This window comes from Uranotaenia lowii, chromosome 3 (genome assembly GCF_029784155.1).
Source record: "Uranotaenia lowii strain MFRU-FL chromosome 3, ASM2978415v1, whole genome shotgun sequence".
Classification (NCBI taxonomy): Eukaryota; Metazoa; Arthropoda; class Insecta; order Diptera; family Culicidae; genus Uranotaenia; species Uranotaenia lowii.
Genome location: NC_073693.1, coordinates 78,488,523 through 78,513,565, shown reverse-complemented (window position 1 = coordinate 78,513,565; position 25,043 = coordinate 78,488,523). Strand labels below are relative to the sequence as shown.

General features: G+C 35.1%; 2 protein-coding genes across 2 annotated transcripts in view; both read right to left on the bottom strand.

Annotated features, from left to right (window-relative positions):
• Positions 1 to 8,058: 8,058 nt before the first annotated feature.
• Positions 8,059 to 9,173, bottom strand: LOC129750584 (uncharacterized). The gene is made up of 2 exons (XM_055745549.1): positions 8,728 to 9,173; positions 8,059 to 8,589 (listed from the first exon to the last, which is right to left on the bottom strand). Exons 1-2 carry the CDS (start codon positions 9,133 to 9,135, stop codon positions 8,308 to 8,310), a joined length of 690 nt encoding a protein of 229 aa, XP_055601524.1. The 5' UTR covers positions 9,136 to 9,173; the 3' UTR covers positions 8,059 to 8,307.
• A 2,813-nt stretch (positions 9,174 to 11,986) lies between these two features.
• LOC129752316 (cell division cycle protein 27 homolog) overlaps positions 11,987 to 25,043 on the bottom strand; it is a 104,859-nt gene continuing 91,802 nt past the window's right edge. Inside the window, exon 3 of the mRNA XM_055748104.1 lies at positions 11,987 to 12,869. Within this exon, the coding sequence (XP_055604079.1) occupies positions 12,584 to 12,869 (286 nt within the window). The 3' untranslated portion in view covers positions 11,987 to 12,583. The remainder of the gene's footprint in view (positions 12,870 to 25,043) is intronic.

The following is a 25,043-nucleotide window of genomic DNA, read 5'->3' as shown; positions in this document are numbered from 1 at the left end:
CTAGAATAAGTTGCAAATCTGTATTTGATTCCATTAAATTCAATATTATTGGATTATAAGAATTGATATCAACTTCACAACTCCTGCGTTTGTAAAATATTGTAACTTTACTTATAGAAGCTCTTAAAGCGTTAATGTAATCATCTTTTGTCAAATCTAAGCTTTCTAAAATTTCTTCAAAACTAAGATTTGATCTTTCTTTACTTGAATATAGAACTTCCATCGTTTCTTTTATTTTCTGTAGATTTCTCTTAACCGCTGCAGTAATTTCGTTCTTGGGCAATGGTTTTAAAATTTTAGTTTCTGATAGAACAAATTTTGGAAAATTAAATCTACATGTGTTTTTATTACTTCGTCCTTTTGAACATGTATCAGTGTGCTTGTGACGCAAATATTTACAAAGTGGATTATCAGCGTCATACTGACATGTGATAAATGTATCTGCAAATTTTTCAAAAGCTTTTATACTATCTTCATCATTTAAATCTAGACAAGGTGCATCTTCAATGAACAGTAACATATGATCGTGGGGAGATCCCCTCATTTGAAATTCGCGCCTTCGGTAAAAGTCTGTTATTTTATACGGTTGGAATGGGCCTGAGCTTTGTTTCATTAGTTTTATTAGCTCAGTAATTTTAAAATCATAGTACAATGCTGAGTAAACAGGATTTTCTTTGATAAGATCGTGTTTTTGTTGTTCCGGAAGGTTAAGAGCTTGCAATAACGAAATTTGTTTCCCTGTAGTCTTCAATACCAAACCTTGTATCAATTCAGGCCATTTATTTTCAACTGCAGACACGGTTAAGAAAAACATAGGTTTTCCGCACTGCCGCAACATCGCAAAGAGATTCTTTTTCTTCGAGCTCCAAAAACTTGGAGAACATCTGATGTGCTTTAAAAAATTCAACCCATCATTATGCTGCCTAAGCTCTGTAATAAACTGGGGATTCAATGCTTCCTCAACTGTAACACCTTTAGCATTAGATTTCTTTTTTAGTGTAAGTGTAGTTGAACTAAGAACTTCTGATTCCAATTTGATTTTGGCCAAATATAAAATTCTGAAAGCCGAAATTTTTACTGTGTGGCAGCGTACTTCCCATTTAATTAAATCAGATCTCGTAATATTTTTGTTAAGTATTTGCCTTTTTTTTCCAGCAAAAATTTTTGGAAAACAAAAACACTCAACATCTGGTTGAATGTGAACTGAAACAGGCCAGTGATTTTGTCCTGGAGCCATAACAATAGTGGCATGTTGTGCCGTTTGTTGATTGAAGTCGAAAAGTAAACATTCATCATCATCATCTACCAAATGTTCATAAAATTCATCATCGACCTCTAAACCGTCAAATTGTAAATTCAGATTCACTTCTTGTTCTAATCCAGAACAGGATTGATTATCCCTAATATTACCTTCGTCGCTTGTAGCAACTTGATTTTCACTGTCATCTAAATTTATGACATTGTTCCGATTGATTTCTTCCGTGAAAATTCTCATTTCATGAGAAGAAACTTGTATGTCATGTTTTTTGTATAAATCAGTATTTTTCAAATAATCAAGAGCTTCTGATACATATGACGCACGGACCAATCCACTAATATATGTGGAAGAGTGACCCATATGTCGTTTGAATTCCACCGGTATAGGTATAACATCAAGATTATTTAGTTGTCTTGGCAAAGACGAAACCATTAGGGGCACACTACTAGGCACATGAATTGCACTCCCTTTCATTCCAAGCTGTGGATTACAAGCACGTTTTGACATGAGAACAACCTTTTGGAAAGCAACATAAGGAGAAACTATTCTTTCTTCAATATCATTAAGTCTTGTAATGCATTCAGGAACCGGCGGTAATTTTAAGCCCCAACTTGTAGCAAGCTTAGGAATTTTACGTTCTTTTACATATTTGATGCAAGTTTTGCACAGATAATTACAAGAATTTTGAAAATAATAATTCAAAGTGCGTGAATCGCAAGTATTTTGAATGTTTTCGTTTTTCATAATTTTATCAATTATCTGTTTAGAAATTTTTTGAACACTCTTAAAGAAAAATGAACCCTCGCAGCTTGCGCATACATAACTGGGCATCTGCTTTCTATTCTCAATGAATTCCCTTATTGATTTCGATTGAATATCATTCGAACGAATTAGAAGGTTGTAGTATCTGTCTCGATGAGCTATGAATTCATCCATTCTTTGCTCCCGTCGTAATAATCTGTTGCGTGCAATTTCATTAACATGATACGTTTCATTGCTTCTCTGTAAACGCATATTCAAGAAATTTGAATGATTCGACGCAGCTTGGACTTTTACGTTTGTTAAACGTTTTTCTGCTAATTTACATGAAAAGTTGTTCTTCTCTCTTGCATAGTATTCCATGTTTTCATTCCTTATCTTACGAATACGAAATCTGTTCATTCTTTTTTCATTTTCGTAATAGCTCATATCTGCTCTTATTTCTCGAATCCTTTTAGCATTTTTTTCTCGATTGATCGAAGATATTTCAATATCTCTTCTTTTCCTCTCAAATAGAAACTGGTTTCTTTGTTGTTTTTGCTCTTTATCTTCCTTAACAATAGGATAAGCATCATCATCAATTGCTTCTGTATGATTCAAGGTTTCTCTCTGTCGACGTTCTTCACTGTAACAATTTTGATTTGTTTGGATATCTTTCAAAATTGTTGCGTTTGGTTTATTAGAAGAACTGACATCTGATTTCATTCTTTGATCATTTATAATGGAAGCGAGTTTTTTAATGTTCTTTTGCTTATCGTATAAACGACGTTTGTCCGCTTTGTATTGCGACGAATATTTTTTGGTGCGAGACATGTTTGAAAGCTGAAATAAAAAATTTGAAAAACTTTCCAATTTAAAATTTGTTCATAAAAATTCAATCATAAATTTAATTAATTAATAAAAAATAAGGTATTCGTAATATATCGATTGTTTCGGAACAAAATTCAGAAATAAAATAAGTTCGAAATTTATACCCTCTTGACTCGAATTGTCAATAGAATTTGTTCATGGCTTGTGATATACATAGCTCAGTTGACAAGTCAGTTGCTTCCTGAGCCGATGTCCGTGTGTCCAAGCCCAAGAGTAAAAATCGATCAGAGTTGTACCGAATAAGTTTTTCAATTACTGTCCGCCAACTGCATCGTTGAAATAAGTCGCGAATGTCATAAAGATGTTAAAACGACTATAATCCAAATAAAACAATTTTTTTTCGATAATACTATTTTAAAATAGAAACCAATTGAGGCGTCAGAATCAGATGAACATCATTTTTATTCGAAAAATTAAATTTTCATAAAGGGTTATAGGTAAAAGAATAAAATTAGGATTTGAAATATACTCCTCAAAATTCATAAGCGTTTTTCTCGTTTCGTGATGAAAGCTCACGCGAGAATGTTGTTTCAAAACAACAATAATAATAGTGTTCATTCATTACGTCCTATGAAACTTCTAGAGAATTCATAAAAAAAAACTGCTGCAACAGTTATCAATAGAACTTTAAGATTTGTATTTTACGTATAGAATATGTTGTCCAGGTTACAAATATTCAAAATGTGAAGGAGTGCGACTATTTTATATCCGTTTTTGTATTTTATCGTTATAAAACTTTTTGTTTACATTTTGTTACATACGACGTAATGAGAGCTCACACGAGATATAATGGTTACATGTTGTAATAAATAATGGTAATAAATAATTTTTAACTAATTTTTTTATAACATCTTATATCTTTTCAGGGTTACAAGTTCGATTTTTACTTTGTTGACGAGAATTGTACTTTAAGAGTCAATGAAATATTTGTCATCCAAAATTATATTTTATGCAGCTTTCAGTACATCTCTGGAGATTTTTGGATGAAAATTTTAGTTTTCCCATACAAATTTCCATTCATAATTAAAATCCGTTGCGCTAATTCAGGACTGAATGGAGCGCTTTCAAAAATTTATTGCTATTTCTGGCAGCGAAAGGTACCAAAACTAGTTATTGGAAGTGTAAACATTTAAGCATTTTAAATTTCCATCAAACATTGCAGCGATTTTAATTGGTCGTCTAATTGGCCCAGTAGCAAATATGCATCATTAGCCCCAACGTATGATACCATTCACATGTGTACTCATAATTAGACAACATGTTGCTTGAGTGATCGCTATACATTGTCAGTTTACCGCCCACAACATTGCCGACTTACGCGAGCATGATATCTGTCCGAAACATTATAAATCCGGACCGCAAAGCTTCTTTACTTGTAATGTAACAAGTGTATTGAAATTTTAAATGAATCTTATTCGAATACACGATTTTGAAATCGAACCCAATCATTTGAATTGGACAAATTGGAATTGGAGTTCTATTGGACAAAAAGGAATAGAAACCTTATCTGTAGTCTGAAATACTCATGACCTTGTAATATATCATTCATAAATTTAGATTCTTATTCTAAATCTGAATCTGGATTAAGATGTCTTAGTTTGAAAATATGAACATTCTGAATCGAGAATCTGAAATTTATGTATATTGTATTAACCTTAAACCTGAAATTGAACCTGAAATTGAATTCCTGAAACCCTGAAATTAAAACCTAAAATTGAATTCATGAATATGAATACCAAATCTAAAATGAGAATTTTTTTAATTCTATTTGATGCAGGATATTGAATCCCAAAATTGAATTGTAAATATGAATCATGAGTTTTATTCTGAATATGAATTCTGTGTTTGGATTCTGAATCCGTATCAATGTACGCAAACATTTGCAGGAAACAAAATCGATACTATTATAAATCTGAGTTTTAAAATAGAATTTTCAATATAAATTTTGATTATAAATTTCGAATTTATATTCCTTGACCTGATACAATGTAATTTTACAAAAAGGTTTCGTCACTGAATAAAGAAACAATTACAATTACAATTACAATTTGAACCGATATTCTGAATGTCGAATCTAAATTCCAAATGAATGTGAAATCTGAATTTAACCTTATGTGAAATCTAGATCTAAATTCAGAATTTCAATTATGAATATAAATCATAAATAAGAATCTAGAGTTTGTCGTCAAGAACCCGCTAGATTACGAGAAAATTGAAATTGAAAATGATACACATCAACTCCACATAGGAGTTAAAATAAAAAGTCGCTGTAAACATCCGTTATTGTCGGAATCGTCTCTTTTTCGCAGTTATTAGATAGATTAAAAGTTATTTTAACATTTTTGAAAAAAAAAAAATGCACAATGTTATTTAAATAATCAGCATTCCCATCTACCCCGTGCCCCTCTTTACCCCGGCGTACCTTAAAAGATGCAGGAAGACGATTGTGATTGATTGAGACTTAATATTTATAAGAGACTAGTTGACCCTGAAAACTTCATTTTACCTTTAAATGGTGTTACAAAGAAAACGCCTTCATTTTCATGTATAAGATGGATGCGTTTTCTTTGTTACACCATCACCTATAAACGAACGGTCGGAATGAAGTGAAATTTGGTATCCGAGGGTTTTTCGGGTCAGAGATGGTTTGTATAATAGTTGAATCTCTCTTTTTCGACTTTCATAAGGACGTTTAAATAAAGGTCAATCCTTTAAACGATTTATTTATTTAAAGGTAAAACGAAGTTTACCGGGTCAGCTAGTTTTTATATATAAGATGTGAAGAAGAGATAATTTTGTAAGGAGACGCCTCAATTTTTATGTATAAGATTCCAATCTACAGGTAGAGCTAACGAGAATATCTACATGGCAATGAATATTATTGCAAATTCTTGATTCTAAGCGATCTTTAATCGATACTCAAGGCTTTCGAACCGCTCAAGGATTTATCGCTATACTCGATAACTCACTGATGTCAAATCACCTTCCAATGCTGTAGCATAAAATATGTTTAAATTATTAACGCCAGTATCGATAGAAAAAATCAGTTCGATATAAAAAAAATCCACGCCGCTGACCAGTTTCTAACACCGTCCTCCTCCACCCCTGATGACAGGGTACAATCGAAGGCACCATCGTTTATGATAAATACATTTTTAGAGGGTGGATATTACATGGCTAAAATATGCGTTTGCACTTACCCCTGTATTGCACTTGTCCCACGGTGTGAATAATCAACAGTGAATATTTTCAACAATAACTTTAAATTTTTCACCAAAATTTCCACTCGAATACAATTTTGAACACTCACCTTTCAACGAAAAAGCGGTTGAAAATGTTTATTCTAGACAAAAAATGCCAAACAAAAACCCACTTCTCACACGCTCATTTTTTAATACCGAAAATTAAGTTTGACCAAAATACAAAACGTTGTTCGATTCTAAGAACTTAAACTTGAGTTATCATTTTCCTCCTTTGTGTTTTTGGACTGAAACCACATAGCGAGTTCATTTTCCGTTCGCTCTGGATAACCTATGGAGTGAAGACAGCGAGAATATAGTATCAAAGATTTTAACATAGAGTCCAAAGATGGGTTAAATACATTTTCAAAATCAATTAGGAACATGAATTTATAATTAATGATTACTATATAAAAAAAAGGTCCCCAACCATATGTTTCAAAAATTCAATGATTGCTCTGGGTAACCTATTGAGTGAAGACGGCGAGAATAGAGTATCAACGATTCCAATATAGAGTCCAAAGATGGGTTAAATATATTTTCAAAATCAATTAGGAATATGAATTTATAATTAAAGATTACTATATAAAAAAAAGGTCCCCAACCATATGTTTCAAATAATTCAACGATTACTCTTGGTAACCAATGGATTGCAGACAGCGAGAATATCAATGATTCTAACATAGAGTCCAATGATGGGTAAAATATATTTTCAAAATCAAAATTAAAGATTACAATATAAAAAAAAGGTCCCCAACCATTCTTTCAAATAACTCAACGTTTACTCTGGGAACAGTCCAATGACCAGTAAAATATATTTTCAAAATCAATTAGGAACATGAATTTATAATTAAAAATTACAATATAAAAAAAGGTCCCCAACCATATGTTTCAAATAGTTCAACGATTGCTCTTGGTAACCTATAGAGTGAAGACAGCAAGAATAGAGTATCAATGATTCTTACATAGAGTCCAATAATGGGTAAAATATATTTTCAAAATCAAAATTAAAGATTCCAATATAAAAAAAAGGTCCCAACCATATGTTTCAAATAATTCAACGATTGCTCTTGGTAACCAATAGATTGCAGACAGCGAGAATATCAATGATTCTAACATAGAGTCCAATGATGGGTAAAATATATTTTCAAAATCAAAGTTAAAGATTACAATATAAAAAAAAGGTCCCCAACCATTCTTTCAAATAACTCAACGTTTACTCTGGGAACAGTCCAATGACCAGTAAAATATATTTTCAAAATCAATTAGGAACATGAATTTATAATTAAAAATTACAATTTAAAAAAAGTTCCCCAACCATATGTTTCAAATAGTTCAACGATTGCTCTTGGTAACCTATAGAGTGAAGACAGCAAGAATAGAGTATCAATGATTCTTACATAGAGTCCAATAATGGGTAAAATATATTTTCAAAATCAAAATTAAAGATTCCAATATAAAAAAACATTTTTCATCATTCCTGGTCCTAATGAGCAATCATACCAAATTTCAGCTCTCTAGCTCTTAAGACGGCTGAGTCTATAGAGGACAAACAAACAAACAAACCCACAGAAATTGCTTTTTATATATAAAGATATATATAGATAGACAATGCCGTTATTAGTTGTATTAGTAGTAACTGTAGAGTAAGGTCAAACATTTTCAAAAATGAGAAATTATGTTTTGCTTTGAAAATCTATTATTCAGAAAGCTACGCATTGAAAAAAATCATCTTCAGTGATTTTATGATAATGAAACAGATTCATGCAATATTGGATGATTGTGCTCAGACAACATTCAATGAGTTAGTATTTAAGAAAAAAGAAAAAACTACCATTTTTCTGAAAGCACGAACAACGTTTAGAAAAAAAAAACAATGAAAATTTACATAATCTGATCTAAGAATTTTCGACGCATCTTTACATTACTAAATATATTCACTATCAAAGAAAAAGATTCATTAGAATGAACGCCTGAACTATTATCTACATTACATTTTTGTTTCACTTGTAGACTAGCAGATATCATTTTAGATTTAGAAGCAGCTATCTCCTACAACCTCTTGGTTTAGAAATTTAAAAAAGAAAGAAAGGTGAAAAAAGGACTTATTCAGCATACTTAATAGTTTGAGCCGTTTCCAACAAACTCATCTAGGAATTCTTAATTTAAATTTTTTAAGACCTATATTACAATGTTGAATGAGGCAAGAGTCATAAATTTTTGATATCGAGTGGTTTCATATTCGGTGTGCCCGAATGGGGCAGGTGGGCAAGTTGGGTGAGCCAGATGAGAGTTTCTGCTGAAGATAGCATGCAATTTGCGTGTGCGGTTGATACGTGTCTTCCGTTGACAAATATGAAACGACATTTCTGGATTCTTGTTCGGCAGAGGTTTGATAGTCCCAATGAGTTTCATTTGCCTCAGCTTCCTGTGAGTTAGTGTTATTTTTCCAGTTTGGTATACCTATGAAAAAAGGGAAAAGGATTCAGTGGCAAAGGCCAAGCGATTTGTTATAGATGGTTCCGACCGAGTCAAACAAGGCCAGGGAATGAATGACCAGAATTTTTTGAAGCTGACACGTTAAATGCCAGAGGTTCTTACCATGTAGAGAAGCACGGATCGCGCGCATCGATGGCGCTGTGGGCCTGTTGCATCTGAGAGCCGAACCACTGAATTTTGTACCGCCTCAGGTTGCTTCTGGTTTAGCGAGCTTTTCCGAAACAATCGCTCATTATGAGGAGTAAGTGACTGGGCTCCGCCTCTAGAATCGGTTAAGTTGGTCTGGGAATCACAACTGTCCCTTCGATCGCGAGGGCTAAAGATGAAATTGAATCCCGTCACGTTCCGGGGAATGGAGGAGTTTCCTTGAAAAAAGGAGATTCCACTGGAGGCACGGAGGCCTGGGTTGATGGTCGTTTTGTCAATGGATTGATCGGTGTCCTTGATCTTGGTGATATCAGCTGCAGCAGGAAGTTTCTTTGAAAATATATATTCCAACTTTGCGAACATTGTATCTGAACCAGCCCAGCACAATGTCGATAAACAAAACTTAACGCGGGATCCAGCGATTTTCTGTCTTCCTTCTCTGGCTAAAGCCTAGTCCACACTAGGAGACGGCTCGTCTCGAGACGGTCTCAGCGTCTCCCATTTGCTTCGGGAGACACTGAGACCGTCTCAGCTTTCCAACAACAACAACAGACAACAAAGTTCGTCTCATAAAAAAATCGCAGTTCATGTTGCCTAGTGTGGACAAGGCTTAAACACGACAGTGACAGCATACCTTGTTTACATTGGAACACGTTTGAGGAGAAATAATCAAATCTTTGATATTGGTTAACCCAATGATGGTGACACGGTGAGGAGACACTACGCATATAGCTATTAATATTTAACATCCAGTAGAATGAGAAATTTAGTATTAATACATTTAATTTCAAGCGTGACTGGTTTATTAGTTTTCCTTTATCGGCGGTAAAAATAGATTATAGCGAGGATTTATTTGAATGACTCAATCTGCAGGATAGTTGTTGCAGGCTAAGCACGCCTTCGAATAAACAAACTTTAATGTTTTTTCAATAAAAGAAAATATTTTTCAAGTTTGACAAAAGCGAAAAACAGAGGGACGGAAAATAACGGATTTATCACCGTGTTACTGATCGTGCGAAGTTATAAAACGCGCCGCTGATTATACGTACTTTATATTTATAGTATTTTAATATAGTTTCAAGATTATGATACGAATAAGTTTTGCGGAATACAAATGTCAGAACAGTGGTAATTTTTTTTCCTTTGGGATTATTGAAAACTTACAAATTTACTAAATAGCTCTATTATTACTTAGAATTCCAGTGGAGCGCGTTTTATTTGCCAGTTTTATGCAAAATTGATCGGTAAAATTGGTCGATTATTATAATTGATTCCACAGTCATTTTTGGTCTTCACACAATAAAAAGATAAAATAAGTTTGAAGTTGAGTCAGAATATTCTATTTAAAAAAAATTCAATTTAACAACGGTTTCAAGGAAATAATTTATGCTCGCAAAAAATTGTTTACTGCAAATTAAATCATTATCTTAAACAAGCCTTCGTTGAAACCCTTTTCAGTCCAGATGGTTGTATAACATACTTTTAATCTTCTCTTCCGAATCTCCTGTAGGTGGGCCTTTTAACACTTATAAGTGTTATAGATGTTTTAATGAAGTTTATATAACTTAACGTTGTTTTATAACAAAGTTGAAAAGTACCCTTCTAGATTATTAAAAATCTAGAAATGTTACTTGGGGAAGATTACCATCTGTTAAAAGGGTTTAACTATTTTATAACAGATTTATTATATTTTCTCATAGTTTAACTACAAATTCTTTTAAATCTTAGAGGTTTTCATAATAATCAGAACAATTTAGGACATATGTCATGCACCAATTTTTAAAAATCAGAACAACTCTAAAGTTTTTAAAAAATAAGAACGGTCTCTCGAAAATCAGGACAAATCCTGATTAATCAGGACACCTGGAACCTCTGAGCACAAGAGAAACAACAACAACAACTGGACAATTGTAATGCACGTCAGAGGTGTCAGGTGTCCTGAATTTTTAGGACTTGTCCTGACTTTCGAGAGGTTGTCCTGATTTTTCTAAAACTTCCGAATTGTCCTGATTTTTGAAAAAAATTTTCAAAATGTACTGAAGTGTTAAAATGTTTTCTCTTCAATAAGCTTCGAAAACGATTTTTTTCACTCCTCGATAAAATGCGTGCTTCTTCAAAATGGCAACGTGCGTGCTCTTCACTTTGAAAATGGCAACGAGTGAAAAAATATCTCAATGTCAACTATTTCAACCTTTTTATATTTTTTACATGAGAACTACCATCATGATTGCAGTTTTTCCAAAAATTTATTCAAAAGCAACAATATTAAATTATTAATTAAGTAACCATATAAAATGGTTAATGAAAATGAGCGTGTGAAGAAATTGATATGGTGTGCTTCGTTCTCCCACACGCGCCCCTTCGTCGTTTTGTCCTTCAAAGCGCAACCTGAAGTATCAATCACTTTCGTACCATGCAGTGTGGGCACGACGTACTCATCAACTACTTCATTTAATTCGGGGTCGTACCCCTTGGTGAAAACCAATTATATGTTTAATAATTCGGAACTTCGGTTCCGAAATTTTTGAAATGGTTCGGTTTCAAACTGAACCATTAAAATGAACAAACTTAACCCTGAGTCGGGAAATTTTGAACTATTGTCTTCCTCCCACTCGGTGTCTGTCACGATGACATCAAACCTGAGTGGGAGTGAAGCCTGTCTGTTCTCCCTTTCACACATCGACAGATCCATTCTTTTATGGATGCGCGTATCTGTGACGTCACATATAATTTGACGTCATAGACACGATAATCTTGATTCTAGTGATTGCTGGTTGTGGCTAGCCAGCCAAATTGACACGTTTTTTGGAGTGATGATTAGATGATAATTACTATGAAAATTTATTTTTCAAACTATTTTGTTTTTTTTTTCTTTCTTTTATACATTGAAGAGGGAAAAAAATCAAATTTTTTAAGACAAAAATCATTTTTATTGTACTTCCCAGTTTCGCAAAAACGTAGTGACAAAGTTTATAAAAAAATCACACCAATACATACAAATACACTGACATCGACAGAACTCGTCGAGCTGATTCGATAGGTACCTATAAAGGTATATCTAAGACCCAAAATTAAGGATCTCCCAAATCGACCGATAACTATACCTTTCTGTAAGAAAGGCAAAAATCGTGAAAATGATGTTTTTTTTACCCGTTAGACCCTGACCCCCCCCCCCCCTAATTATGTTGCCCATTGTACGTGTAACACTGGTGGCCACGCATCTTTTTGTTACTGCACAGAAGAGCCATTTTCTGCTGTTCACTTCCGGCTATGATTTGCTGTTGCTGTATCGTATTCAGCTGTTGTTGGATTTGCGAACCGGGAGGTTGTTGCGGCTGATGACAACCGGTGGCCAAAGTCGAAAACTGCTGTGGTGAAGGTGTCATTATCAAATTCGATTGGTCACTGCTTAAAACTGGACTATGCATTATAGGTAAAACATCGAATATAGGAGTGGTAGGACTCATGGCGGCTAGATACTTAAACTGTTGCTTCCGGAAAGGGGTCCCCAATTCCGCCCCTGCACCACTGCCTGGAGTTTGTTCTACATTTGTTATACTAGATAAATTCTGACTCTGTTGGAGCTGAGGTTGCTGTTGTGAAGCATTCGGTGTATTGATTATATTCTGTATGAGACATTGAGAAATCTTATCTAGTGGAGTAGATAAATGACTACTGCTGAATAACTGTTGATGCTGCTGCTGTTGAAGCTAAATTCCGACGTCCGGGTTAATAATGAAACTGCAACCACCTCCTACTACTCCTCCCCCACCTCCGCCACATCCATTTCCGAACCAAACCACCGATGAGTTTAAGGCCGTTGGCTGACAAGTGGCAAATTTATCGGTGCTCGAAAGCTGAAACACTTCCGTCGGATCCGGTTTCGCTCCACGCTGGCATAGCTCGGCAACGATTGCCACATGAATGGGTTTAACTTCAACGCCCTCCGGCTGGCATCGTTGGCCAGTGCCGCACGTTCAGTCTTTTGGCAGATCCTCGACGACAACTCCAGCGCAAAGCATCCGATATCGCCGAACTCTTTGGTCACTTCGTGCTCAGCTTCTGAGCCAGAAGGAACAGACTTTCCTCGGATTCCGCTGTAGGGGAGAAAGATGTTTGACTTTACTGAAAAATTCACGAAACCAAAACATATTTAAAATACGCACTGTCACTGAACCGATATTATTCAGTCACACAATAATCTCCGTGATACCTGCGTGCTTGATGCACTTTGATCCCTTCTTGTTTTGTAAACAATGTCATAGCATGGCTGAATGGGCTTTTTGACATTTTACACCACCCTAATCTAAAAGCCCTGATGTATAGCGAGCCCAATGGTTTGAGAGCGTGTTTTTACGCACACTTCAAACGAGCAAAAACGTAGCAACCCATGGGCCTAACTGAGCTTTCCTTATGCGAGAACAGTTCTATCGACGTTGCCATTATTTCAGATTCGCTGCGAATAGTTGCTACTTGTCGATTTTTTCGCATTTCACATTTCATCTATTCCGCGTTCTAACTTTTTGGCCAAGTGTCAATTTTTTTGAACCGTATTTTTCTTGTTGTATTTTTTTCTTTTTGCCAATGATTGTTTGTTATATGATTTTAATCGCCGTAATTTGTATGATTATAATTTTAATGGCATGTGCGGCGGAATGAAAACTGTTCTCGCATAAGGAAACCTTCTCGCACATCTTGAGTTACGTTATCGATCGTCACGTGCCAAAACATACTACTGAAAAGAATATACGGACTCCTTGGTTCACGACTGAACTACGACGACTAAAGACGGCAAAGAGATGTGCCCTTAGAAATTTTAACAAATCAAGATCCTCCTATACTAAGGACATTTATCGTAGACTAAATTCTGTTTACAAAAAAGTCAGCAAACGTTGTCACCAAAACTATCTAGCTCGAGTTCAGCGTGATCTCAAGTCCAGACCTAAATCGTTCTGGAAACATGTTAATAGTCAGCGGAACGAACCTGGTCTGCCAAACCAAATGTTTCTGGATGACAATACGGCGAACTCTGATCGTGGAATCTGTGATCTCTTTGCCGATAAATTCTCGTCTATCTATAATACAGCATCGACATCCCCTGAACATCTGGATAGTGCAGTCAGGAATATTGCGCCACTGGGCTTCTCTATAAACAACATTGTGGTTGAGGACGCAGTCATCTCCAAAGCAGCAGCTAAGCTCAAAAATTCTTTCTCCACGGGTCCGGACGGAATACCTGCTACTTTTATCAAACGTTTCATGCCTGTTTTGCTGACTCCTGTTAGGCTTATTTTCCAAGCTTCGCTTGACAGAGCCATCTTCCCATCACTATGGAAGGAGGCTTACATGTTTCCAGTGTATAAAACCCGATTTAATACACTTAACAGTGGATTGGAGCCTTTCTAACAGAGTTTAAATTATATTTGGAAATATATAAAATAATATAGAATATACATGATAGATTCCTTCCCTCTGAATCATATAAGAATGATTTCAGATATTCAAACACGAAAAATTCCAATCTCAATATAAAAAAATGATGACTGGTACGTTTTTTTGGGGAAAAGCGAACTGGTATGTAAGGAGCTCATTTTATGTATGGAAAGAATGGTATTTAAACAGTAGAATTTCCAAGATTTATAACACGCTGAAATGGTGCCGTGGTAGCAACCAGAACTTTCACGCTGCTGGTCACAGTTCGAATCTTACTGTTTTTTTATGCTTTTTTTTTACTGAATAAGTAAAACCAACTACAATATTGATGGATAGCCGTGACGCGTGCCCTAGCATGATACCTTTTTTAGAGCTCAACCATGCATAGAGGAAAAATTCCCACAAAAGGAGGGGAAAGTAATATGACTATTAAATGATTAATCTCATTCTGGAAACTAAATCTGAAATCTTATTCTGATTCTAAAGTTTGAATTTTGAGTTACAACACTTAGTCTAATATTTGAATATATTCAAATTCCAGGTTGATCTTTAATCCGAATTCTTAATCAGAATTCTAAATCTGAATTCTCAATCTGAATTCTGAATTTGAACTCTGAATTTGAATTCTAAATCTGTATTCTGAATCTGAATTCTGAATCTGAATTCTGAATCTGAATTCTGAATCTGAATTCTGAATCTGAATTCTGAATCTGAATTCTGAATCTGAATTCTGAATCTGAATTCTGAATCTGAATTCTGAATCTGAATTCTGAATCTGAATTCTGAATCTGAATTCTGAATCTGAATTCTGAATCTGAATTCTGAATCTGAATTCTGAATCTGAATTCTGAATCTGAATTCTGAATCTGAATTCTGAATCTGAATTCTGAATCTGAATTCTGAATCTGAATTCTGAATCTGAATTCTGAATCTGAATTCTGAATCTGAATTCTGAATCTGAATTCTGAATCTGAATTCTGAATCTGAATTCTGAATCTGAATTCTGAATCTGAATTCTGAATCTGAATTCTGAATCTGAATTCTGAATCTGAATTCTGAATCTGAATTCTGAATCTGAATTCTGAATCTGAATTCTGAATCTGAATTCTGAATCTGAATTCTGAATCTGAATTCTGAATCTGAATTCTGAATCTGAATTCTGAATCTGAATTCTGAATCTGAATTCTGAATCTGAATTCTGAATCTGAATTCTGAATCTGAATTCTGAATCTGAATTCTGAATCTGAATTCTGAATCTGAATTCTGAATCTGAATTCTGAATCTGAATTCTGAATCTGAATTCTGAATCTGAATTCTGAATCTGAATTCTGAATCTGAATTCTGAATCTGAATTCTGAATCTGAATTCTGAATCTGAATTCTGAATCTGAATTCTGAATCTGAATTCTGAATCTGAATTCTGAATCTGAATTCTGAATCTGAATTCTGAATCTGAATTCTGAATCTGAATTCTGAATCTGAATTCTGAATCTGAATTCTGAATCTGAATTCTGAATCTGAATTCTGAATCTGAATTCTGAATCTGAATTCTGAATCTGAATTCTGAATCTGAATTCTGAATCTGAATTCTGAATCTGAATTCTGAATCTGAATTCTGAATCTGAATTCTGAATCTGAATTCTGAATCTGAATTCTGAATCTGAATTCTGAATCTGAATTCTGAATCTGAATTCTGAATCTGAATTCTGAATCTGAATTCTGAATCTGAATTCTGAATCTGAATTCTGAATCTGAATTCTGAATCTGAATTCTGAATCTGAATTCTGAATCTGAATTCTGAATCTGAATTCTGAATCTGAATTCTGAATCTGAATTCTGAATCTGAATTCTGAATCTGAATTCTGAATCTGAATTCTGAATCTGAATTCTGAATCTGAATTCTGAATCTGAATTCTGAATCTGAATTCTGAATCTGAATTCTGAATCTGAATTCTGAATCTAAATTCTGAATCTGAATTCTGAATCTGAATTCTGAATCTAAATTCTGAATCTGAATTCTGAATCTGAATTCTGAATCTGAATTCTGAATCTGAATTCTGAATCGGAATTCTGAATCTGAATTCTGAATCTGAATTCTGAATCTGAATTCTGAATCTGAATTCTGAATCTGAATTCTGAATCTGAATTCTGAATCTGAATTCTGAATTTTGAATCTGAATTCTGAATCTGAATTCTGAATCTGAATTCTGAATCTGAATTCTGAATCTGAATTCTGAATCTGAATTCTGAATCTGAATTCTGAATCTGAATTCTGAATCTGAATTCTGAATCTGAATTCTGAATCTGAATTCTGAATCTGAATTCTGAATCTGAATTCTGAATCTGAATTCTGAATCTGAATTCTGAATCTGAATTCTGAATCTGAATTCTGAATCTGAATTCTGAATCTGAATTCTGAATCTGAATTCTGAATCTGAATTCTGAATCTGAATTCTGAATCTGAATTCTGAATCTGAATTCTGAATCTGAATTCTGAATCTGAATTCTGAATCTGAATTCTGAATCTGAATTCTGAATCTGAATTCTGAATCTGAATTCTGAATCTGAATTCTGAATCTGAATTCTGAATCTGAATTCTGAACCTGAATTCTGAATCTGAATTCTGAATCTGAATTCTGAATCTGAATTCTGAATCTGAATTCTGAATCTGAATTCTTAATCTGAATTCTGAATATGAATTCTGAATCTAAATTCTGAATCTGAATATGAGTTCTGAATCTGAATTTTGAATTCTGAATCCTGAATTCTGATTCCTAAACCTGTATCCTGAATTTGAAAACTGAATCTGAATTCTGCATCTGAAATTGAATCTAAATTATGTATGAGTATGTAGAAATGAAAAAAAAAACATAAATTCATTCTTCAACGCGGGTAAAAAAAACGAGGGTCATAAGATCTTCATATAAATTCCCCCCCAACGCAGTTTTCTGTACGGCTCTGCATTTTGTTGACACCCGGCATGGCTATAGACACTATAATTTCATATATGAAATTATAGTGTCTAATAGGCATGGCGGACTCTGAAGGAAACGCCCATCCGCCATTTGCTGCATTGAAAAGCAAGAAGTGTAAGATATAAACACTGTTGCCGTATTTGCCCCAGCAGACTGAGAAACTGCCCAGACCACGGTGCGTATTAGTAATGCCTTTTACCTATTTGAGTTTGAGCCGCTCTTTATCAAGCGTGCCGATGGTTTATTGGATAGCGCTTGCAACTTTGGATCTGAAGGGTTTCGGTTCAATTCTCGAGTCAGTAAATTTTAATTTTTTATTTTGATTATCTCTAATTTATAAATGATTGCTGGTGCTGCTGCTTCGAGGCGCCACTAGCAACTTTTTTTTATGCCATAATAAGTATGATATGTATTTGGTAAAGAAAACGGTTTCAACTATTTTGTTTTTTTCCCGTTTTTGAAAGGGTTGTGTAGGAAAAAAAATGCATTCTTTTGAGACTAAAATCATTTTAATTGCGCAGCCCAGTTTCGCAAAAACGTTCTTGACATTTTTAAAATGGCACATACAAATCCACGGACATCAACAGAACTCGTCGAGCTGAGTCGATAGGTACCTATAAAGGTATGCCTAAGACCCATAATTAATGATCTCCCCAATCGACCGATAACCAAACCTTTCTGTTAGAAAGGCAAAAAAGGTAACAGGAGAGATGTCAACAACTACCGAGGAATCTCGGCATAATGCGCAGTAGCCAAACTATTCGAATTGGTGGTCTTGGATCAGATTTTCTTGTCCTGTAAGAATATTTTTTCCGACGATCAACACGGATTCTTTCCCAAGCGCTCAACGACAACTAACCTTCTGACGTTTACTTCTTACGTGCATGAAAGTTTTGCAGCGAAGTCTCAAACCGACGCTATTTACACCGATTTGTCTGCGGCATTCGACAAAGTCTACCACGATATTGCCATTGGAAAGCTCGAACGCCTAGGTTTCTGTGGAACTCTTCTTGACTGGTTCCGGAGCTACCTATCAGGACGTAAATTAACAGTTCGCACGGAGGACTCTTTCTCTACACCAGGGATGAGCAACACGCGGCCCGCGGGCCGCATGTGGCCCGCGAGACTCTTTTGTGCGGCCCGCGAAGCTTTTTTCAAATTTTTATGCCTTAACTTTTTTCTACAATGGATTGTTAGGAAAATTTAAATGATATCATCAAAAATGCATTGTCTTGTCTGCATTTGCCACACAATAATTCCTTTTTCAACTTTTTCTCGGCATTTTAAGCATTTATTGTGTTTCGTTCAAGACATAAATGCAATATTTTTATAGGCAAAACGTAATATTGGAGATTGTTTGGGCAGACCATTTCGGATGGTAAAAAAGACTTATTAAAGTTTTTTGCGCCCTGTTTCTCCATATTATTTTTCATATTATTTCACAAATTATGATAAAATGGCAACACTATACGATCAAATATGGTAAAATATCGAAAGGTGTTGAAGAGCTTTCAAAGTTATTTGAATTTAAGGTGATCAATATGTACGAGATTGGTCATTTTTTAGAATTCAGGATTCATTTTTCTAAACTTTTTAACTCTTACCACTTTGAAAAGTAAAATCCATTAAAGTGAAGCGGAAGAGCAGCCAAAAATCATGATTAAAGGAAATTCGATGCCCGTTAGTGAAGTCATTATTTTAGTTTCAAGCAAAAATAAAGTTATTTGATAAAAAATATGCTCAGTAGATATTTTTTTAAAGTTATTCTATCCAATTTGGCAAAAAGGCGTGTTATGTTAGCATTCAAATACTGGCAATATTTTCATACAAAACCTTGTGAAAATTTGTTTATTTCTGAATATTGACGAAAATTACGGAAGTTTAATAATAAAGCCTGAATGAGCGATTTTAGACTTTTTATCCACTTTAATCTGCCGGCATCAAAGTTACCAACAAAAATTATTAGTTTTTGATAAAAAAAATAAATATCTGAAATCCGATCCGAGAGGTCTTTGACACTTATCATTCGCATTCCATAATACCAAAGTCATAATATAGCTTTAAAAATCATATCCCAATGGTATTTAATAAATATTAAAAATTATAAAAAATCTCGATTAAAATTCTGGAATCAAGAATGTATTTTGGAAGATAATTGCCTAAAAACATGTGAAATTGTGCATTTTTCTGTGATTCCGACAACCTCGCTCAACCTCCAAATGCAATGATTCAATACAGAACTTCAATTTAAAGAACGAAGTTTTTACCGTTTGTAGGAGAAAAATTTAAGCTTTGAGAATAAGTTTTAATTTTGGGAAAAAATCAGGGAAAGTCAATTAGCGATTCAGCGTCCATCGCTATGAAGACGGTGATTTCTTTGAATATAAATTTTTCGCACTCTTAGCCATCAATGTGGCAAGCTCCAGATGATTTTTAAATAGAAGTGATTTCGAATAGTACCATCGATTTTAACAAGAAAGTTGTTAGAACGAATGTTCGCCGAAAAAAACTATAAAAAATTGAGAGAATTCAAACATGGCAAAGATTTATTGATGTACCTTTTCAAAATCGGGTACTTAAAAAGACGTGTTCAATTTCTTTTTTTTTAAAACGTGAATTCGTTTTATCTTTCCTTTTCCACATTTGTTTTGTCAAAAATTTACTTTTTATGTACAAATGGTTTTATTAAGGCATTTTACATATAAATTTTCCATGTGCTGGGAGCATTTTTCCTAACATTGGGTTAGTAAGAGGGGGGTCTATAAAATGACGTGAAGCTCTGTTAATTATTGAAAAAAAAGTGCGGCCCGCCGACAAGATTTCAAATTTAAATTGGCCCGTTGGTTCCAAAGGTTGCTCACCCCTGCTCTACACAATTCTCTGCTTCTTCTGGTGTGCCTCAGGGAAGCCATTTAGGGCCGATTATCTTCTTAATCTACTTCAACGATGCGCTCTCACTCTTCGACGGCCCAAAGCTATGCTATGCTGATGACCTAAAACTATTTTACAACATCAACGGCCAGAACGATATTGATTTCCTACAAAATCAATTTAACCTCTTCGCACACTGGTGTGATATAAACTGCCTGCCTTCGAATCGCAGTAAATGTGCAGTTATCAGCTTTTCAAGAAAGCGGCAGCCTTTTTCCGCTGAGTACTTCCTCGGAGATGAGCCAATCGCACGCGTAGAACACATCAATACATCAATGATTTGGGTGTAATTCTAGACCGGAAGCTGGAATTCAGGACACACACAAACTACGTTGTCGACAAAGCCTCGAGAAGTCTTGGATTCTTATTTCGAGTGTCCAAGGACTTCAAGGATGTGTATTGCCTGAAAAGTTTGTATTGCAGTATTGTTCGCTCTATCCTTGAATATGCATCAGCTGTTTGGTGTCCCTACTACCAGAATGGGGCCGAACGGATCGAGGCTATACAGCGGCGCTTCCTGCGATTCGCCCTTAGACACCTGCCTTGGCAAGACCCGTTTCACTTGCCAAGCTATGAACATCGATGCCGTCTCATAGACATTGACACTCTTCAAGCCCGCAGAAACGCAACACGAGCTTCCTTCGTCGCAGATCTCTTAACATCGCGAATTGACTGCCCCACGCTCCTAGAAGCCATTCCTCTAAGTGTGCGACCCCGTGGACTGAGAAATCAAGATCTTCGATTGTATGTTCCCATTCGTTCGAACAATTATGGAGCTAATAGCGCTATCATCGGTGTAATGAAAACATTCAACCGTTTTTCTGAGCACTTCGATTTCGACGTTTCGAGAGATGTTTTCCGTACTAGAGTTTTAAGTGTATTGAGAACCCTGTAATTAGACTTAGTACTTTTTTATATTAATTTTAAGTCATTATTTGGGCCAATATGTGTTCCGTTGATTTGTAATAAATAATAATAAATATTCAAAAAAGCAAATGTTCTGTAGACACTTTAGAGATAAGATGAAAGACAGATGCGTTAGAAAAAAAGTTCCTTTTAAGCCCTTTCGGACCAACGTGCGGTGGAATGCGTCAAAAAACGACGAGTTACTAATTTTTCTCAAACAGATATGATGAAAATAAAAATAGGAGATCAAGTATTTCTATTCTCCTTTATATATAAAAAGCAATATCTGTATGTTTGTTTGTCCTCTGTAGGCTCAGTCGTCTCAGCAAGAGAGCTGAAATTTGGCATGATTGCTTATTAGTACCAGGAATGAAAACTGTTCTCAGATTTTCGGATGACCCCTTCTGAAGAAGGTCATCCATGAAACTCAAATAATGTTTAAGCGATTTTGACGTTAGTATTCATCGAACTGCACATGAATGTTTTGAAAAAAAAAACGAGAAGGTGTCAAACTCAGGTTCAGGAGTCCGCGATAGGGGTCATTTATATTTACTGTTATCTTATTTTGTGATATTGTCTTGATAATGCATTGGATTGAAGTGGAAATTGCACATGAGAGTTTTACAGCACAGATAATTGATTTCAGGTGTCAAGTTTTGACAAAGGACGGCAAAAAGGGTCGTCCATAGTAATTTTACAATGTTTTTTTTTTTCAAGAACTACATTATTTGGCATGACATCGAGTCTAAAACTCAAACACGAGAGTTTAACAGGACGAGAATATGGCTTCTGATTGAAAACTTTCTATCAGACGACAGAAAAAGGGGTCGTAAATATCAACTTGAAAATGTTTTTGAAAAAGTTGCTTTATTATGCATGGGATCCAGACGAGAATTCAAACAAGGCCTGATAATTGATTCCTGGATTAAAATTTTGAACCAGACGACAGAAACAGGGGTCGTTCATGTACATTTTTAGATCTTTGGGAACTATTTTTGTTGTTATAGGGGAGATAAGGACATAACGGCCACCTTAAGAAAAACGCTTTTTTAACCATAGGAAACAGCTATAAAATGTGAATTAAATCATTGATTTGTGTTCGAACAGTACAAAAGCCTATTTTTTAGTTGGCTAAAACTTGAAAAACTAAGTAAAAATGTTTAAAAATGCATTTTAAAATTTTTTGGCAAAAGCTGAAAACCAGTCACTGCAGGGGCATAATGAGAACCCCCTCCCTGGGGCAGTATAAGCACCATTAATTGGGGCACGATGAGCGTTTTCTGCCGGGGAATCTAGCAGCGAATTCAACTCGATGAAGTCAGGTGAGTCGTAGATTCATCAAACAAAGCAATAACAAAATAATCTAGGTCTGTTAGTAGAATACAAACGATTCACACACGTTCATACATGTTTCTTTTGCATTGTTTGACGGATGATGCTAATATCCGTATAATGTAACAATAAAAAAAATCGATCATGAATTGTAAATGAAAAAAAAATCACCTCGAACCGAAATCGAACTCAAGTCTTTTGAAAACCTCTCCGACACCTTAACAGTAGGCCACATCGTCAGATGTAAACAAGTCAAGCTGTAGCTCTGTAATTCAGTTGAGTACATCGAATTGAAATCGCTGCTAGATTATACGGCAGAAAACGCTCATATTGCCCCGATTAATAGTGCTCTGTTCGCTTCCAGCCAACAAACTTAAGTAAAATAATGTTTAAAAATAGATAAAAGTGAAAAATCTAAAATTTTTGATGGTGAAAATTGAGAAACAATGTGTACATCATGTTGCAGTGCGCACATTATAGATTAAGATTATTTAAATCATATGAGCTTATTTCATGATGCTAAAAAATTATAATATTTTCGTCACATAAAAGTCTAGCTGTTTTTTTTTTAAATATCTCTGTTAAGATGATAAGGAGATTAATTTTTTTGTGATAAATTAATGCTATAGAATGCACGAAAAAAATCCTCATGAAATTGATTTAAGAAAATACGTACGTTTGTAGAAAAGAAGAGTTCCCCGGGTGCTCGTTATGCCCTTATCTCCCTTACATCGGAATAATACGAAAATTTTGTACACGGATAATTTTTTAAAGCGGTAAATCTTTTTATTTTTTAATTTTGAATTTCAGTTTGGTAGACAAGTGAAGTGAAGGTTGCTTTCAAATATTTTTTAATATTCGAAGCAATATTGTCGTGAGAATGCGTCCCAATTACCATTAAAACACAAACTTCTCAGCTTAAAAAAAACCGAAACGAAGTTCGTTCGCGATCAAATAGAAATTAATATAAAACCTTTATTCGAGAAGCTGACCAGACTTATCATGACGACGATTGATGAAACGCAGTGCTGTTTTGCAGATTTCGGGAAAATATGAACTAGATCAAATCTCAGCCTGCCCCCCCCCCCCTTCTTCTTAGTCTATTAAAATTTTGATACATAGCTATTTTTTTTTTACTTAACTTTGAACATTTTTTTAAGCAATTAAATTATTTTGATTTTTGCGTCAATCTATTTCCTCTCGATAGAAGGTCAGGTGCTCCCAATATATACCTGATTGGAACTTCTGCTGCGGAGATATGACAATCAAAATCACTTTCAATGCTACGTATCGCGTTTTTCTCGACCTGCCATCTGTAGAACGTAGCTCAATATTTCTTCATATCAATAGAAGTAGAGAGCTAATCCAAATAGCAATCAAAATTATTACCATTCATTGTTCTTTTCCTCCTGTCTGGCGAACGTGACTGGCAAAGTAGAAACAAATCAACAGTTCATTCATCCATTTTTCAACCCCCTAGCCGGATTTGGTAGAAAAATTTTGCCCGTGAAATATGCAAATTCTGATGCCAGTCGGCGTCACCGTCGTCGTTGGCGGAGCGTCGCCGCGCTCAGTTGTCAACAAATATATAAATCGGCCAATGGCGGCGCGGTGCCAATCCAAATACCTACTCATGATGTGTGATGCCCGGGATGCGAGGGACTTTCCTAGCTATAGGTAACATCACTAAGTAGAAACCCGTATCATCATCGGAACGTCGAGCGAGACAAATAAATTGCACATTGTCAGTAGAACCATTTCTCCGTACATGGTAATCTGTTGCGGGGTTTTTGTTTTATTTTATTTTTTTTTCCTGTGGTCCATTTCTGAAGTCACTTCATTGGATTGTGTGCAGCTCATCACTGACTACGAGCGACCTGGCAAAGTCGAAAATGAATCTGCTGCTTCACCTTCTTTTTACGCCTCCGCCACTTGGACTCGGAATCATCAGAGGCAGGCTCACAGATTGTTCCGAGTTTGTGCACAAACCGATGAGTGCAAAACGTATTTGCCAAGAATTATCTCCGGCCATCGACTGACTAGAATGGCACAGACCTACATTGATATTATTGGCCGGAACGAACGCTGTACGCATCATCGCAGAACGAGAACGCCTGAAGAAAGGACAAAAATGCACTCGAGATGCAAATGTCACCGATCGATCTGTCTATTGTGGAAAATCACCAACTACGATGACTACACCGTCGTATTCCGTCGCGTCAAATGACAAATAAACCGAATTTGCCTTGAACCATGCAGGAAGAGAATGATTGAGTGATCTTTGACAGATTTACATATTTACCAACAAAACTACTGAGTACCGACCAAGTGTTATTTCCCTGGCAAGGTGCTTCTCATCAAATGATTGACAGTTAGAATTCGTAGTTGGATGTCAATTCATTACATTGTATACGGTGCAAACAATTTAGTCTACCAAATTCTTTAAAATGAAGTTTAAGCTAATTCTGAAGTTTAAGCTTAAACTCGGAATTCAAGTCAGGTCAGTCAAGTTAAGTATTTTTTCACTGGCAAGGTATTCAGTTTCGTTTTCATTTGATGGCATTTTTGCTTCATTTGAGATCGCATTCTTCCAATGCATAATCACTCACCATCTTCCTCGAACGACTGAAAAATTGCCGTTCTTGACACGACTTGACACTGACCGTTGCAAAGGCTAGTATCATCGACCAACATC

What these genes read in the sequence shown, in the direction of transcription:
- LOC129750584 (XM_055745549.1), bottom strand. Translation starts at nt 9,135, where the DNA reads ATGTTCGCAAAGTTGGAATATATATTTTCAAAGAAACTTCCTGCTGCA. An exon ending in GATCCGTGCTTCTCTACATG is followed by an intron (nt 8,590 to 8,727) that starts GTAAGAACCTCT and finishes CTTTTTTCATAG; the next exon opens with GTATACCAAACTGGAAAAAT.